The sequence below is a fragment of the Eublepharis macularius genome, chromosome 4, assembly GCF_028583425.1.
Source record: "Eublepharis macularius isolate TG4126 chromosome 4, MPM_Emac_v1.0, whole genome shotgun sequence".
Lineage (NCBI taxonomy): Eukaryota > Metazoa > Chordata > Lepidosauria > Squamata > Eublepharidae > Eublepharis > Eublepharis macularius.
Genome location: NC_072793.1, coordinates 125,083,739 through 125,097,675, shown reverse-complemented (window position 1 = coordinate 125,097,675; position 13,937 = coordinate 125,083,739). Strand labels below are relative to the sequence as shown.

Below are 13,937 nucleotides of genomic sequence, written 5' to 3'. Positions count from 1 at the left end.
GAGAGCATAAGGGCTCTCAGCCCAAAGCTGTGGGCCTGGGGTGCACAGCCAGGGCCCAGCCATTGTACACAATGAAGAAGCCCCACTATAGGAGAGGGAGAGCCCCCACAAGTTGCATACTGGCAGACTACGAGCAGTTGGCATAGAAACAATAGTGTTGTATGGATACTTGCATGTTTGAAAGTGAGGAATTTGTGGCATATCTTTGAAGCTGTGGGGAAAATCTTTACCTGGAGCAGAATGTTTGACGAATGTACAATTCCAGAGCAGATAGGATTGGGTAGATGGGAGGATAGGTTTTATCAAAGATGTCCAATATCTGGCATAGATGCTCCTTGCCTATCTTATCTCTATAGCATCCTGAGAGTCCAAGATGCAGCCCCCCCCCCCAATGCGTCTAAATTCTTCTCTAATACTATGCAATACCAGACCAGTGAGGCTGAAAACTGCACACCTCACTGAGATGTTACAGGGAGTTGAACTGGCTTGCATAACAGAGATATAGCTAGAAGAAAATGACATGGTGTGTCGGTCCCAATTAACTTGGCCTGTTTATGCAGTCCTCCACCAATCCCACACAGATGGCTGAGGAGGAGGGGTTGCTGTTATCCTCAGTGAGTCCTTCGACTTCCGCAGAGTCCCAGTACAATCTACAGCTGGCATTGACTGTATGCTCCTTATACTGGGAACTAAGACTAGATTAGGTATTCTGGTTGTTTACTGGCCATCTAGTTCCCCAATAAGCACCCTTTCTCAGATGGCAGAGGTGCTCTTAGATTTGAGTTTGGATACACCAAGACTGATTGTTCTGGGTGACTTGATCAGTCATGAATGCTTCTTGCCAGGACCAGCCCTGGATTTTATAGGTTCCCTGGCTGCCCTGGGCCTCTTTCAAATAGTGACCAGCTCAAACTTTGAGGGAAGGTCTTCTTTTGGGATTGGAGATTTGGCCTGAACCATGGTCTGACCATTATCTACTAAAGGCAAGGGTGAATACAGCTCTGATACCTGTTAAAATGACCCACTCATGGATCCTCCTTAAATCCAAAATGCTCTGGGGGATTTAAAGATTCCAAATGCATTCTCAGTTGAGGCTACAGTGGCATCTTGGAATGTGAAGTTTCTCAGAGCTATTGATAAGATTGCTCCTTGTTCACCTGTCCCACCCTTGGGGCAGAAGCCAGCCCTGTGGCTTTTCACAGAGCTGGGTTACCTAAAAAGCATACAAGACATCTAGAAAGACACTCAGAGAAAACTCATACTGAATCTGATAAAGCATGTTATAGAGTGCATTGGAAGACCTATGAAGTGGGGCTGATAGTGGCAAAGAAACATTATTTCTCTGCAACTATTGCATCAGCTAGTTCATGACCATCCCAGCTATTTAAGGTATCTTAACATCTTCTGACTCCCAAAACTGAACATTTACACTCTGAGGAACAGGCAATTAGCTCTGATACTTCTGCAAAACGTTTTTGCCAGTAAAATAGCACAAATATGCTCTGATCTGGATGCCAGCTGTAATATATGTGAAGTGGGGCAGAAGAAATACTTGTTACATTTTCTGTTCTGCTTGTGGTCCATTTTGACCCAGTTACAGTGATGGACATGGACAGGACTCTGGCATCCATGAAGGCCATTACTTGTGCTCTGGATCCTTGCCCATCTTGGCTGCTATTATCATGTAAATACCACATAATGAGACCTTGACACTCTCATAAATCATTCATTAACTCAAAGCATCTTCCCTTGGCCACTCAAAGAATGGATATCTGCCCACTACTTAAAAAACCATCCCTAAACAAAAATGACGTGGCCAGTTATTCTCCAGTCTCTAATTTGCCCATTCTAAATAACGTGATTAAGAGAGCAGTAGAAGACCATCTCCAGGTCTGGGCCCTTTTCAGTTTGGTTTCAGGATGGGCTACAGGATGGAGATGGTTCTGGTTGCTTTAATGTATGACCTTTGTCTGAATGTAGACCAGGGCTTTTTTTCAGGGGGAACGCGGTGGAACGGAGTTCTGGAACCTCTTGAAAATGGTCACATGGCTGGTGGCCCCACCCCTGATCTCCAGACAGAGGGGAGTTTAGATTGCCCCCTGTGTTGCCCCAGAGTGTTGCGGAGGGCAATCTAAACTCCTCTCTGTCTGGAGATCAGGGGGCGGGGGCCACCAGCCATGTGACCATTTTCTCTGAGGGCAACCCACTGAGTTCCACCACCTCTTTTCCCAGAAAAAAAGCCCTGATGTAGACAATGGCCGCACTTCTTTGTTGTTCCTCCTGGACCTATCTGAGCCATTGAGACATAAGACCATCTCATCCTGTTGAGGCATTTGGTGGCAGAAGTAGCTATCAGTGAATGCGCCTTGCACTGGTTTAAATAATTCTTCATGGAACAGACTCCAACTGTTGGTGCTGGAAACCAGCTATATTATGTGTTGAAATTATCCTGTGGGGTACAACAGGGCACAATCTTATTCCCCCCATGTTATTCATAGCTATGGAATTGGATGTCATCAATATGCAGAGGACACCTAGCTGCATATTTCACTATCCAAATCCCCTGGTGTTGCAATAGAGGTACTGAGAGCAGGACCACAAGTGACGCCTGACACAGGTTGGACACTAGTCAGCTTCCCTCAAGTTTTGATGGGAAATGTAGGCATCCTGGTCTTGCAGCTTGACTCTCTGACTGCTGTCCAATGGACTTTTCAACTGTCACTTGTCCAACATTCCGCCAAGCTGCCTACATTTCCCATCAAAACTTGAGGGAAGCTGGCAAGTGTCCAACCTGTGTCAGGCGTCACTTGTGGTCCCGCTCTGAGTCACTGCTTGACAACTGTGGTCAGTTAGTTCTAATCAAACAAACTGAAACAGAACCCAGACAACACAGAAGTGATGCTGGTTAGGAAAGTGGAGATCTTGAAGGACATTGTGCTCCCTACTTTCAATGGGGTTCAGTTGACTCCTGCAGACTCAGTTAAGAACCATGGGGTTATGTTGGATCCAGCAAGTTAATGCAGCTGCAGTAATGCCTTCTACAAGCTTAGCCTGGAAGATGGCCTCCTAACATGACAGCTGATCTGGCTACCTGGATCCATGCCACATTAATATCAAGACTAGACTACTGTAATGCATTCTCCATAGGTCTCCCCTTAAAGTCAATTATGAGACTCCAGTTGGTGTAGAACGCTGCGGCTCGATTATTCTTGGGAGCTAGATGGAGCATGCCTATTACTTCCATTCTGCAATCATTGGCTGCTCATCAGTTACCAGGCTCAATTCAAGGTTTTAGCTACCACATACAAATTCCCTCAGGGCCTTGGTCCCTTGTATCTGCAGAACCATCTCTCTCTGTGCCACAGCAGCTTCATCTGAACAGAGCCTTCTGAAGGTGCCACCCTGCAAATGGGCAAAATCACCACCTTCCTGTACCTGTGCATTCTCTGTCATGGCCACCACCTTAAGGAATGGCCTGCCTGATGAGATTAGGAAAGCTCCCACTCTCCTGGGCTTCTGTAAACTGTGAAAAACTGAATTATTCAGGAGGGTTTTTTTTACACAGATAGGAGAGCTGTTCTGTAAGGAAATGAGATGCATTGGTAAAGGGACAAGGATTGTAGACTATACTACTGTGTACTGTCTGTTGTGTGTTCCTTCTGGGTAGTTCTGTGTTGTTTAACATGCCAGGTTTAATTGTTTATGCTTGTTTCAGCATTGTTTTCAGCTCTGTATTGGATGTGTTTTTTCCCATTTCTGCAAATTTGCATTTTGCATACCCTAGTGCATTGATTGGTGAATGACCCAGCTGCTGATCATATTGACTTATACTGTGTAATCTATTCTGAGTCTCAGTGAGAAAGGTGGACTATAAATAACATAAATACATCAAAATAAATAAAATATGGGCATAGGGAGGGAATCTCCTGGGATTCTCTGAGGCAGCCCATGCTTCAGATGACAGGCGCAGACATATCCCAGAAATTTCAACATTGCCCACAAAGCACCTGTCCCATTCATGAGAGCTGGAAACTAAGAAGCAATATGAATAAGGCCATCATGTAGTTGCAAGGATTTCCTCTTGGAATCCAGAAACACAACATCAGCACATCTGGCTGCTTGATAGCAACAAGAAACCTCCTGCAGAGTCTATACACACAGGTCTACATAGAAGCTAACCCTATGTTCAGATGTGAATTCTAAAACAAATAGTGCCAGGTACATTATTCAAATACTAGGGAAGAAAAAGTCTTACTGAAAGTATGTTCAGAGCTATTTGGGTCCAGAGTAACACTTGAGCGTCCAAAAGAGACTATAGACATGGTGGTAGAATTTTGATCGGACAAAATACAGGGTAAGGTTTCCACAGGACGTTGCCTTCCCTATGGCTTTCAATGTGTGTTGTGTTCGCTTCCTAGAACATATGCAGAAAGCAGACATTATCTTTAGCAGAAAGATGACCATTCATACCTGTGCTGTATATTTGATAGAAAAAGTTGTTCTGGCGAAAGAGACACAAACCAGTGGTTATCATTTACTAACCATGCTTTTGCGCAAAGTTCACAAAACTATTTAGGAGATAGATTAGAAGTGAAGCTAATTCTTGATGAGAAAGAGAACGTGGTATAGTGATTGATGTTGGACTGGAGAGACTGGAGTTCAGATCCACACTCTGCCATGAAACTCACTAGATTACTTTGGGCAGTCACCATCTCTCAGCTGCCGTACTTCAAAGGGTTGTTGTGAAGATAAAATGAAGAGAGGAGACCCATGTAAACCACCCTGAGTTCCAAGAAGGACAGAAATAAGAAATGGATGAATGATTAGACCTGTCACGTTTAAGGGGAAACAGAGCACCCAGGCCTTTAACAGCTACATGATAAACAGAAGAGCGCAGGTTTTCCCAGCGTGAAACAGTTTTGCTTATGAATGAAAAGTGAAATCTGAAGAAAACGACATCCTTCTAAGCCCACTGCCTTCAATGGTCTTAGGAGGTGATGGGGGAATTTTAACCCAACACTCTTAGCCAATTGTAGATTTCCTCACTTAGAAAAAAACTCAAGAAAACTCTGCTTTAGGAGGGCACTGTAAATCTCCGCTGCCATAAAATTTAACGACATAGAAGTCTAGTCAGGGAAAAGGATGCTGCTGCCCTGTAATTAATAAAACAAAATTTCTATTAGTCCAGATCAAGGTCATTAACATTCACAGCAAAAAATGCATACGGTATCATTACATTTTGCAAACTACAAAATAGTATATATTTATTTTTAAAAATTATCATTCCTTCATAAAAGGATGAAGATTTCTGTATGATTCAAAAGCCTGCATATTCACTCATACAGCAACAGAAGGCTTCAAAAATATGCGATCAATTTTACTGAAGTCAACTGACATAAACCAAGTACCTAATGCCTAAGAGACCAGTCCCAGGATTTAATGGGATACTTTTCTTACTGAAACAAGACCCACATTTGCACATTACAGCACAGGATTTTTAAGTTAATCCTTCAAGATCCTAATTACTTAACTAACAAGAATATTGTGAGAACACAGGAAGATCACACAGGGGAAACATGTATCAAATATCAGTGCTTTGAATGAGCATACTGTCCTAAAAAGCACAAATATATAAATCATCTGTCACAGTAAAAACAGTAACTGGGCTGAGAAAGGACTGAAAATATTTATAAACCCCATGACGGGAATTTGAGAGGCAGCTGAATTACCGTAGATGTAAATATTTTGGAAGGGAAACTTAGTCCACAGACAGCTGGATGTTCAACGTTCCCCCCACTTTTGAATGAAAATAAATATTTGTGGCTGGATGGAGGCCAGGAGGCCAGAATGCTACCGCTGAATTAAATCCAGCAAGATGCACCTTTTAACCATTATAATAGGCTTTCATGATCTTCACTGCAATTCTTCCCCACAAAAAATATTTGCTTAATAGGTTTTCCTGCTTTCAAATAACAGGAGCCTCTCCAATGCACATAATTAAATAAAGTACATTGCTCACCCTGAATTATCTGTTCCGAGTGAAATACTGGTAAGTATAGAGAAGGAAAACTAAATCCAGTTACTACAATCTCAGCCTGGTCTTCTCACTCTCCCAAGTCAAACGCCTCATTTAGCTGCAAACAACAGTCCTCGCTTGAGATCCTCTTTGAGCAACTGGATTTAAGCAGAGGGGTGCCTTTAGACGGGAGACACTCTGTGGCGTCTGAGCATTCCGCCACGTCCATTGTTCCTCACTCTTGTTTACGTTGCTGAGGAAACCATTCTTTCCAGTTGCCAGGAGACGGTGAGGTCATAAAAGACAGAAGGTCTGTGTCAATCTGGAGAGCTTCGAGACAAGCATGGAGAGATGGGCCACAGTAGCAAGAGTTTTGATCAGGCATCTGACGAAGAGAACTTGATTCTCGAAAGCTTATGCTACAATAAAATTGGTTAGTCTTAAAGGTGCTACTGGACTCTTTTTGATTTTGCTGCTACAGACTAACACGGCTAACTCCTCTGGATCTAGTAGCAAGAGGGACCTTGATGAAAGTACTGTTTACCTTAGCTGTATGTAAGGCATTAAGTTCACACAGTCCAGGAAGTATGGTGCCCTCAAGTCAGAGTTGATTTATGGCGACCTCTGGAGGGGTTTTCATGGCAAGAAACTAACAGAGGTGGTTTGCTATTGCCTGCGTCCACAACCCTAGTCTTCCTTGGCAGTCTCCCATCCAATTATTAACCAAGGCAGACGCTGCCTAGCTTCTGAGATCTGATGAGATCAGGCTCACCTGGATTATCCAGGTCAGGCCCCAGGAACGGTAGATATAGAAATAATAATACATAGTAAGAAGTCTAGTGGCACCTTTAAAGATTAACAAAATTTTCTGAGTCAGAGCACCCACTTCATCAGATGAGTGAAGTGTACATCCAAAGCAGTTATTTCTACCCTGAGTAGAAATAACTCCATACATTTGACAAAGTGAGTTAATAAACTCAAACTAGAATAAATTTTGTTAATCTTTAAAGGTGCCACTGGACACCTATGCAAAAGATGCATAACCAGCCGTGAAAGCCTTCGACAATAAGATGATAATTATTTGAATGAACACAAAAACTGGTGCTTTTATATTGCAAGCCTTTGAGGCTAAACAGTAAATGTTTGCCTTGGGTATATTTGAGGGCTCTTAGAATTAGAAGTTCACTTTAGCAAATTTTATCTTAGTTAATTTGCAAAGCCTTTTTTGTAAAGAGCCCAGCTTTGTTCTAGAAGCACCAGTTCTGCAAAGCTTAATATAAGTGAACCCAAGTGGAATACAAGACAGAACTCCTGTGTGGAGGGTGGAATTTCTGGAGGCATTATTTATCATAGTGACTTACACTGTGTAATCGGCCTTGAGTTTCACTGAGAAAGGCGGACTATAAATAACGTACATAAATCATGTTGCTGTGCTGGAGGGTAAGAAAAGCTGAACCAACTGGCATTTCTTTTCTACACAACTATGAAAGACTAGTAACAAAGCCCATTGTGGGAAAAAATACAATGGGCTCTAGGAAGGGGAGGACGGGCAAGTGGGCATTGCCTCCTCCTCCTCTGGGACTGATCCCGGCTGGGTGAAGGGGGGTGGGTGGGCATTGCCTCATACACTATGCCTGATCCCGGCCGGGTGAAGGGGGCATGGGCATTACCTCATACTCCGCTCCTAATCCTGGCTGGTGAAGGGGGTGGGTGGGCATTGCCTCCTGTTCCACACCTGATTCCAGCAAGGTGAAGGTGGGGGATGGGCACTGCCACCTGCTCTGCACCTGATCCTGGCTGGGTGAAGAGGGGTTGGACATTGCATCCTGATCCGTGCTTGATCCTGGCTAGGTAAAGGTGTGTGTGTGGGGGGGGCAGGCATTGCCACCTGCTCTGATCATGATCCCAGCTGCGTGAAGGAGGTGGCAGGCATTGTTACGTGCTCCGTGTCTGATCATGGCTGGATGAAGGGGGACGGGCATTGCCTCCTTCTCTGTTCCTGATCCCAGCTGGTGAATGGGGGGTGGAGATTGCTTCCTGCTCTGCGCCTGATACTGTCCAGGTGAAGAAGAGCAGGCAGTGCTGCCTGCTCCGCATCTAATCCTATACCAAAGGTGTTCCCAAAGGTATGATGTTATTGGTTTATCTTTACAGTTATGATTGGTTAATCCTTATATAAATATTTTTGTATTGAACCTTTGATTGGTATACTTTTCATATATCTATTGTTGTTAATGATTTTTCATTGTGGGTTTCAATTTCATTCCCTGGGAAGTCTTTCAGGTATTCCCACATCTGATCCTGACTGGGTGAAGGGGTGGGTGGGCATTGCTGCCTGCTCCGTGCCTGATTATGGCAGGTTGAAGGGGGAGCAGGCCTTGCCACCTGCACTGCTCCTGATCAAGGCTGGGTGACGTGAGGAGCGGGCATCGCCTCCTGCCTCGTTCCTGATCCCAGCTGGGTGAAAGGGGGATGGGCATTGCCACCTGCTCTGATTCTGATCCCCGCCGAGTAAAGGTGGGGGGGCATGAGCCCAACTAGGTGAATGGGAGGACGAGGATTGCTTCCTGCTCTGTGCCTGATACTGTCCATGTGAAGGGGGTAGCAGGCATTGGTGCTTGATCCGTGTCTGATCCCAGCTGGGTGAATGAGGGGGCATTGCTCGCTGCTCTGTGCCTGATTCTAGCAGGTTGGGGCTGGCATTGCCACCAGGCTGGGGGCAGGCATTGCCACCTGATCCTAGCTGGGTGAAGGTGGGGGGCAGGCACCTGCTCTACAGAACTTTCTCTCGCACACATATATTATCCCACCTCCAAGAAGTTTGGAGTGGTGTGTATGGGTTTCTGCTCTTCCACTTTGTCTTCACAACAACTCTGTGAGTCCTAGTAGACAGTGATACAGATGGAGAGTGGCTGGCCCAAAGTCATCAGGGAAGTTCATGGGCGAGTGGGGATTTGAATCGGAGTCTCCCCAATCTTAGGCCACTCAAGACATTACACTAGCAGTCATCTGGGGTCAACCCCACAGTTTGTACTGTTATGTCCTTCCAGAAAAAGCCTGCAGGAGATAGTCAAACTTGCAAGGAGATAGTTATGTCATTCCCCATCTCCATTTTTTGTTGTTGACTCCCAGCCCCATATTCCCACTTTGTGTTATGGAGGCTGATGGCTAAGCTTCTTAAAACAACACATTTCTTTCCTGTGCCAATAGCATTCCAGATAGTTTTGTCCACTCTGCAGAAACTCTTTTTGCTATAAATGACATAAAATGTATTTTTTTTTAAAAAAAAACTGAAGCCCTGTTTAGCAGATACACAGACATCTTTGTCTTCACAACAACTCTGTGAGTCCTAGTAGACAGTGATACAGATGGAGAGTGGCTGGCCCAAAGTCATCAGGGAAGTTCATGGGCGAGTGGGGATTTGAATCGGAGTCTCCCCAATCTTAGGCCACTCAAGACATTACACTAGCAGTCATCTGGGGTCAACCCCACAGTTTGTACTGTTATGTCCTTCCAGAAAAAGCCTGCAGGAGATAGTCAAGAGGGAGAGTTCAAACTTGCAAGGAGATAGTTATGTCATTCCCCATCTCCATTTTTTGTTGTTGACTCCCAGCCCCATATTCCCACTTTGTGTTATGGAGGCTGATGGCTAAGCTTCTTAAAACAACACATTTCTTTCCTGTGCCAATAGCATTCCAGATAGTTTTGTCCACTCTGCAGAAACTCTTTTTGCTATAAATGACATAAAATGTATTTTTTTTTAAAAAAAAACTGAAGCCCTGTTTAGCAGATACACAGACATCTTTTCCTGTAATTGCTGATTACTTGAATATTGGAGCCAGCACACTGTGAAATTGTTGAATGAAACAAGCAAGAGAAAAGAGACTGATTGTGAAATAATTTTTTTTAAAAAACACATCTGCGTAGGCAGCACAAAAATTCCATGGCGTTCATCGCAGAGATGCATCCAAGTGCTTGTCACTTTGTCATAGAGAGCCTTTCAATCAATTTTCAGGAGGGGGAAAACTCCTTCCAACCAAATCAATCTGTTTAATGTAGGACAAGATGTAAATTGTTAGGTTTAATCTCCGGAGATTGCTAGGAAGTGAGTAAGGATGCTGTCATACTTGAAAGAGAATACAAGATCTTGAATCTGATGCATATTGCTAAAAACCCAAGTGTGATGGACTGCACATTTTAAAAAGCCTGGAAGTGCTGCACACACAGCTGCAGGACTGTTAAGGGTTAATCCTTCACAGAAACAGAGAACTTTGAGCGACAGGCTATTCCAAGGAATCTGGTTGGATAGCATGAGCTAGGAAGAGGCAGCTCTGTTTTTCAGCCCTAGCTGAGAGAGATCCAGTGGAGATTTGGAAGATGGAATCCTAATGGAGAGCAGTTTTAACATGGCAGGAGAACTAGGGAAAAGTTGGCAAGGAAGTTTGGAAAATAGGTGCAGACTTCAAATCAGGCCAAAGAAAAGGGATAGATCTTCTAAGGAAAGGAGATTTTCCCTACCCAGTCAAACAGGGAGGCAAATCTGGAGAATGAAGAGATCTCTGGTCTGGTGTGGCTGGAAACTGCCTGTGGAGGCCTTCAAATATAGTTAACAACCAAAGGAAAACACTTGTGTCTGGAGAGAAGGGGTTTGGGGTACTAGAAAGTGGGTCCCAGCATTCCTAATTCCAGCAGAGAAAGAGAATGCTGAAGGGAAATATACTAGAATGCTTGGGGGAAAACAAAGGAACAAAAGCCTCTAAACATAAGAATGTAAATATCTGTGAAGAGCAAAAGAACTGAAGTCTGTGCATGAACTGATTTTACCTCAGAAATTTTCAGCTCTGATTTCACCTGACCTTTCCCCTCTAAGATAAACTTGTTAATAATTTTTGAATTAAAAAAAAACATCTGGTACCCTTTCTGCTGTTTAAGGATGAGGAAACATCAGCAAGCTTTTAGTTTTTTAAAAAATGCACAGTATTCTTTTGCAGCCTTTGCAGTACTCTCACTTTCCTTGAAATCTTCTTTTTCCTCTGTATTTTATTTAAATATCTCCAATTGCTGAAAAGTTTCTTTGTGCAGCATTGGAGGCTATTTCCTCGCCTTTTTTCCTGGCTGGCACACCAGAGTGGCTTCTACTTCTCCCCAGTCCCCTTCTCATGCTTGTTGTGATATAATGAGAGGGAGAATTATGTTTTACTTGATAAATAGATACTTTTTCTCTGCAGTTTGCTTTCTTCTTTTAGCTAGCTCTTTGGAGAGCTAAAAATGAGTAGAGGCTTGTTCCTCTCAAGTTGATTGTCTTCTGGGATAACTTTGGGTCTCCTAGCAATGACTGGCAACATCATCTCAAAGCATTATGATATAATTCAAAAGGTTTGCCTTTTTGGAGAGTTAATGATCTTATATTGCTTACCCAAAGCTATACCATTATGTTGTTATTCAAAGAACAATATATACAAATTGCTAGAATCTTTTTCACCTTAATAATTATGCCAACTAGCCCATTTATAGTACAGTTTTCTGGTATTCATAGGGTCACCATAGGTTGGAGATGACGGCACATAACACACACACTTTGGGAAATGTCTTGTTAAAAATGTTAGGGTGAGCTTTTGAGCTGCTTGATTGTCTATTGAGAGGACCATTCCCCTTACCTTGTTTGGGGGGGGGTGCACAATAGGTTTTCTCCCCCATTGCTACCTGTCCATTGTATAGTCCCTATACAAAATGACCATTGAGTTCAGTTCCACAGACAAAAGGCAGAAAGATCTAAGGAAAGCAAGAGGGGTTCTTCTGGAAATACCTTTGTACATAGAAATCAATTAAAGAACAAGAATATATTTATGAGAAGAATACTCTGTCTTTACACAATCACAATCATAACTAACTTGTTCACCGCTCTTCTAGACAGATTAGTGCCTCACCCAGAGCAGTGAACAAGTTAGTGTTATTATTATCTCCATAATACAGCTGGGTGGCTGGGGTGAGGAACCATTTGGAAACTTGGAGAGAATGATCTTCTCCACAAAATCTAAAGCGGAAATTCAAAGTAGGTTTCTATTATGCTGTCTTAGGGCATACAATCAGTTGAAGAGAGAATCTAACAGCTACAACAATATAATTCCCTATTTGGCTTCCTGTATGATATATATAGTATCAACAAAAAAATTACTGAAGATTTACTTAAGGCCTACAAGAATTTGGAAAAATAATTGATGAACAATGGAAACAAATATATTGATGCTGGAGATTTGTGCTATGAACTTATAGCAATAGCTCGAAGTCTTCCAAAGTCTGTGCCACCACAAGGATTACTTCTCTTCACACTGCAACAAAAACTCCAGGATAGCATGCCTCGTCACACTTCTGGTGTCAGTAGCAAGTGGTGAATGCCGTTTCTCGAAGCTCAGACTTATAAAAACATACATACACTCAACAATGCTGCAAAAGAGACTAGTTGGTTTGGCAACTATATCAATTGAATATGCCCAAGCATCAGCATTTGACCTAAAGAAATTGGTGACAAAATTTGCAAAGGAAAAAGCATATAAAATGAGTTTTTGATGTGCTTGAAATGGAAACATTCAAGAGACTTAAACTTTAACATCACAATTCAAGGGATTATTCAAAATGATTTGTGATTTGTGTGTGTTTTGTATTTGAGAAAGAAAATCAAATGTATTACTTATTCTTGCATTTTTTTTAAAAAAAATTAGCATTTTCAAGTTTTTTGTTTTTCATTTTTTCTACAATTCATCTGTTTTTGAAAATTGGTTGGGGGGAGGGGGCGCAAGTAGTTAGCCTTGCCTAGGGTGCAAAAAAGCCTGGCACCAGCCCTGCACAGATTCAACACATCTCAGATCCAATGCTTTTCTGTTCACGTATTCATCTTCCAGTCAACAAATGTACATGGCCATATATAGCAACACCAAAGAACACTTCTGTCATGTCTCCTGTGATATCCCTCCTGCTTTGGAGAAGAGAAAGTGAATGTTGAATTAGATCATAATTTCAAGCAATCTTTTGTTCTCAGAGCACTCTAGGTGCTTCATTTTATTTTAATCTGTTCCACTTGAAAGTGTCTGTATACCTGTGCCTCTTCCATGGAGAAGGTCATTTGGACGAGTCCCAATGAGTAGTTGCACATCTTTTCCTGAAGTTCTTGAGGTATGTACATGGAACTTGTATAGGGTAGCCAACATTCTGGAAAAAAAGTGTCCAGTTCCCTTAACAGAACTCATGGGATATTATTTATCAAGTGATATTATTTTAGAGTTGCCAACCTCCAGGTGAGGCCTGGAGATCTCCTGGAATCACAGCTGGTCTCCAGATGACAGAGATCAGTACATAGCTGTATTTAGGGGTGGACTGTATGGCATTATAGCCCACTGAGGTCCCTCCCCTCTCCAAACCCTCCCCGCAATGCTTTCTTTTTCAAAGAGAAAATGCAGCTGCAGGATACAGTCTGAAGCAGAAGAACTGAAAGGTGTGTATGGGGGTGGGGTCATCATCTTTCCCCTCGTTTTTTTTTCTTGAATATGCCCCTAAATCCCCCCATCCTGCCCTGGTAAATATATTTGTGCTTGTATCTTTCCCCTCATTAGAGGCAAATCAACTTCAGGGACAATTTTCTTCTAGAAACAAACACTGAAGGGGAACTGTTGAGTAGACCCTCCTCACTCAGGGGGCTTCAGATTTCAGCTTGAATTGTTGCACTGCAAAGAGCAGCCTCAGAATAGGTCTGCCTCCTTGTGAAAACCTCTGACCCACACCATCACTCAGTAGGGCAGTGGTAGAGTTGCCAGACCATGCCTAGCAACAGGCAGGAGTCTGGAGGTGTATGGACATGGAGGGCACCATCACTTTGCAGGTTTGGGAACGATCAGAAAAAAACTGGCAAAAACCCAGAGGTGCACAA

The 13,937-nt window shown here is 43.0% G+C and overlaps 1 protein-coding gene across 2 annotated transcripts in view; it reads right to left on the bottom strand.

The window, feature by feature from the left end:
* Positions 1–6,241, bottom strand: part of CFAP100 (cilia and flagella associated protein 100) — a 39,564-nt gene extending 33,323 nt beyond the window's left edge. The window contains exons 1-3 of one of the 2 annotated variants that reach the window (XM_054977247.1): positions 6,020–6,241; positions 5,047–5,153; positions 4,256–4,414 (exon numbers count right to left, since the gene is read on the bottom strand). In XM_054977247.1, the coding sequence (XP_054833222.1) occupies positions 4,256–4,322 (67 nt within the window). In that variant the 5' untranslated portion in view covers positions 4,323–4,414; positions 5,047–5,153; positions 6,020–6,241. The remainder of the gene's footprint in view (positions 1–4,255; positions 4,415–5,046; positions 5,154–6,019) is intronic. The other variant, XM_054977246.1, reaches the window with a different exon arrangement.
* Positions 6,242–13,937: the final 7,696 nt, after the last annotated feature.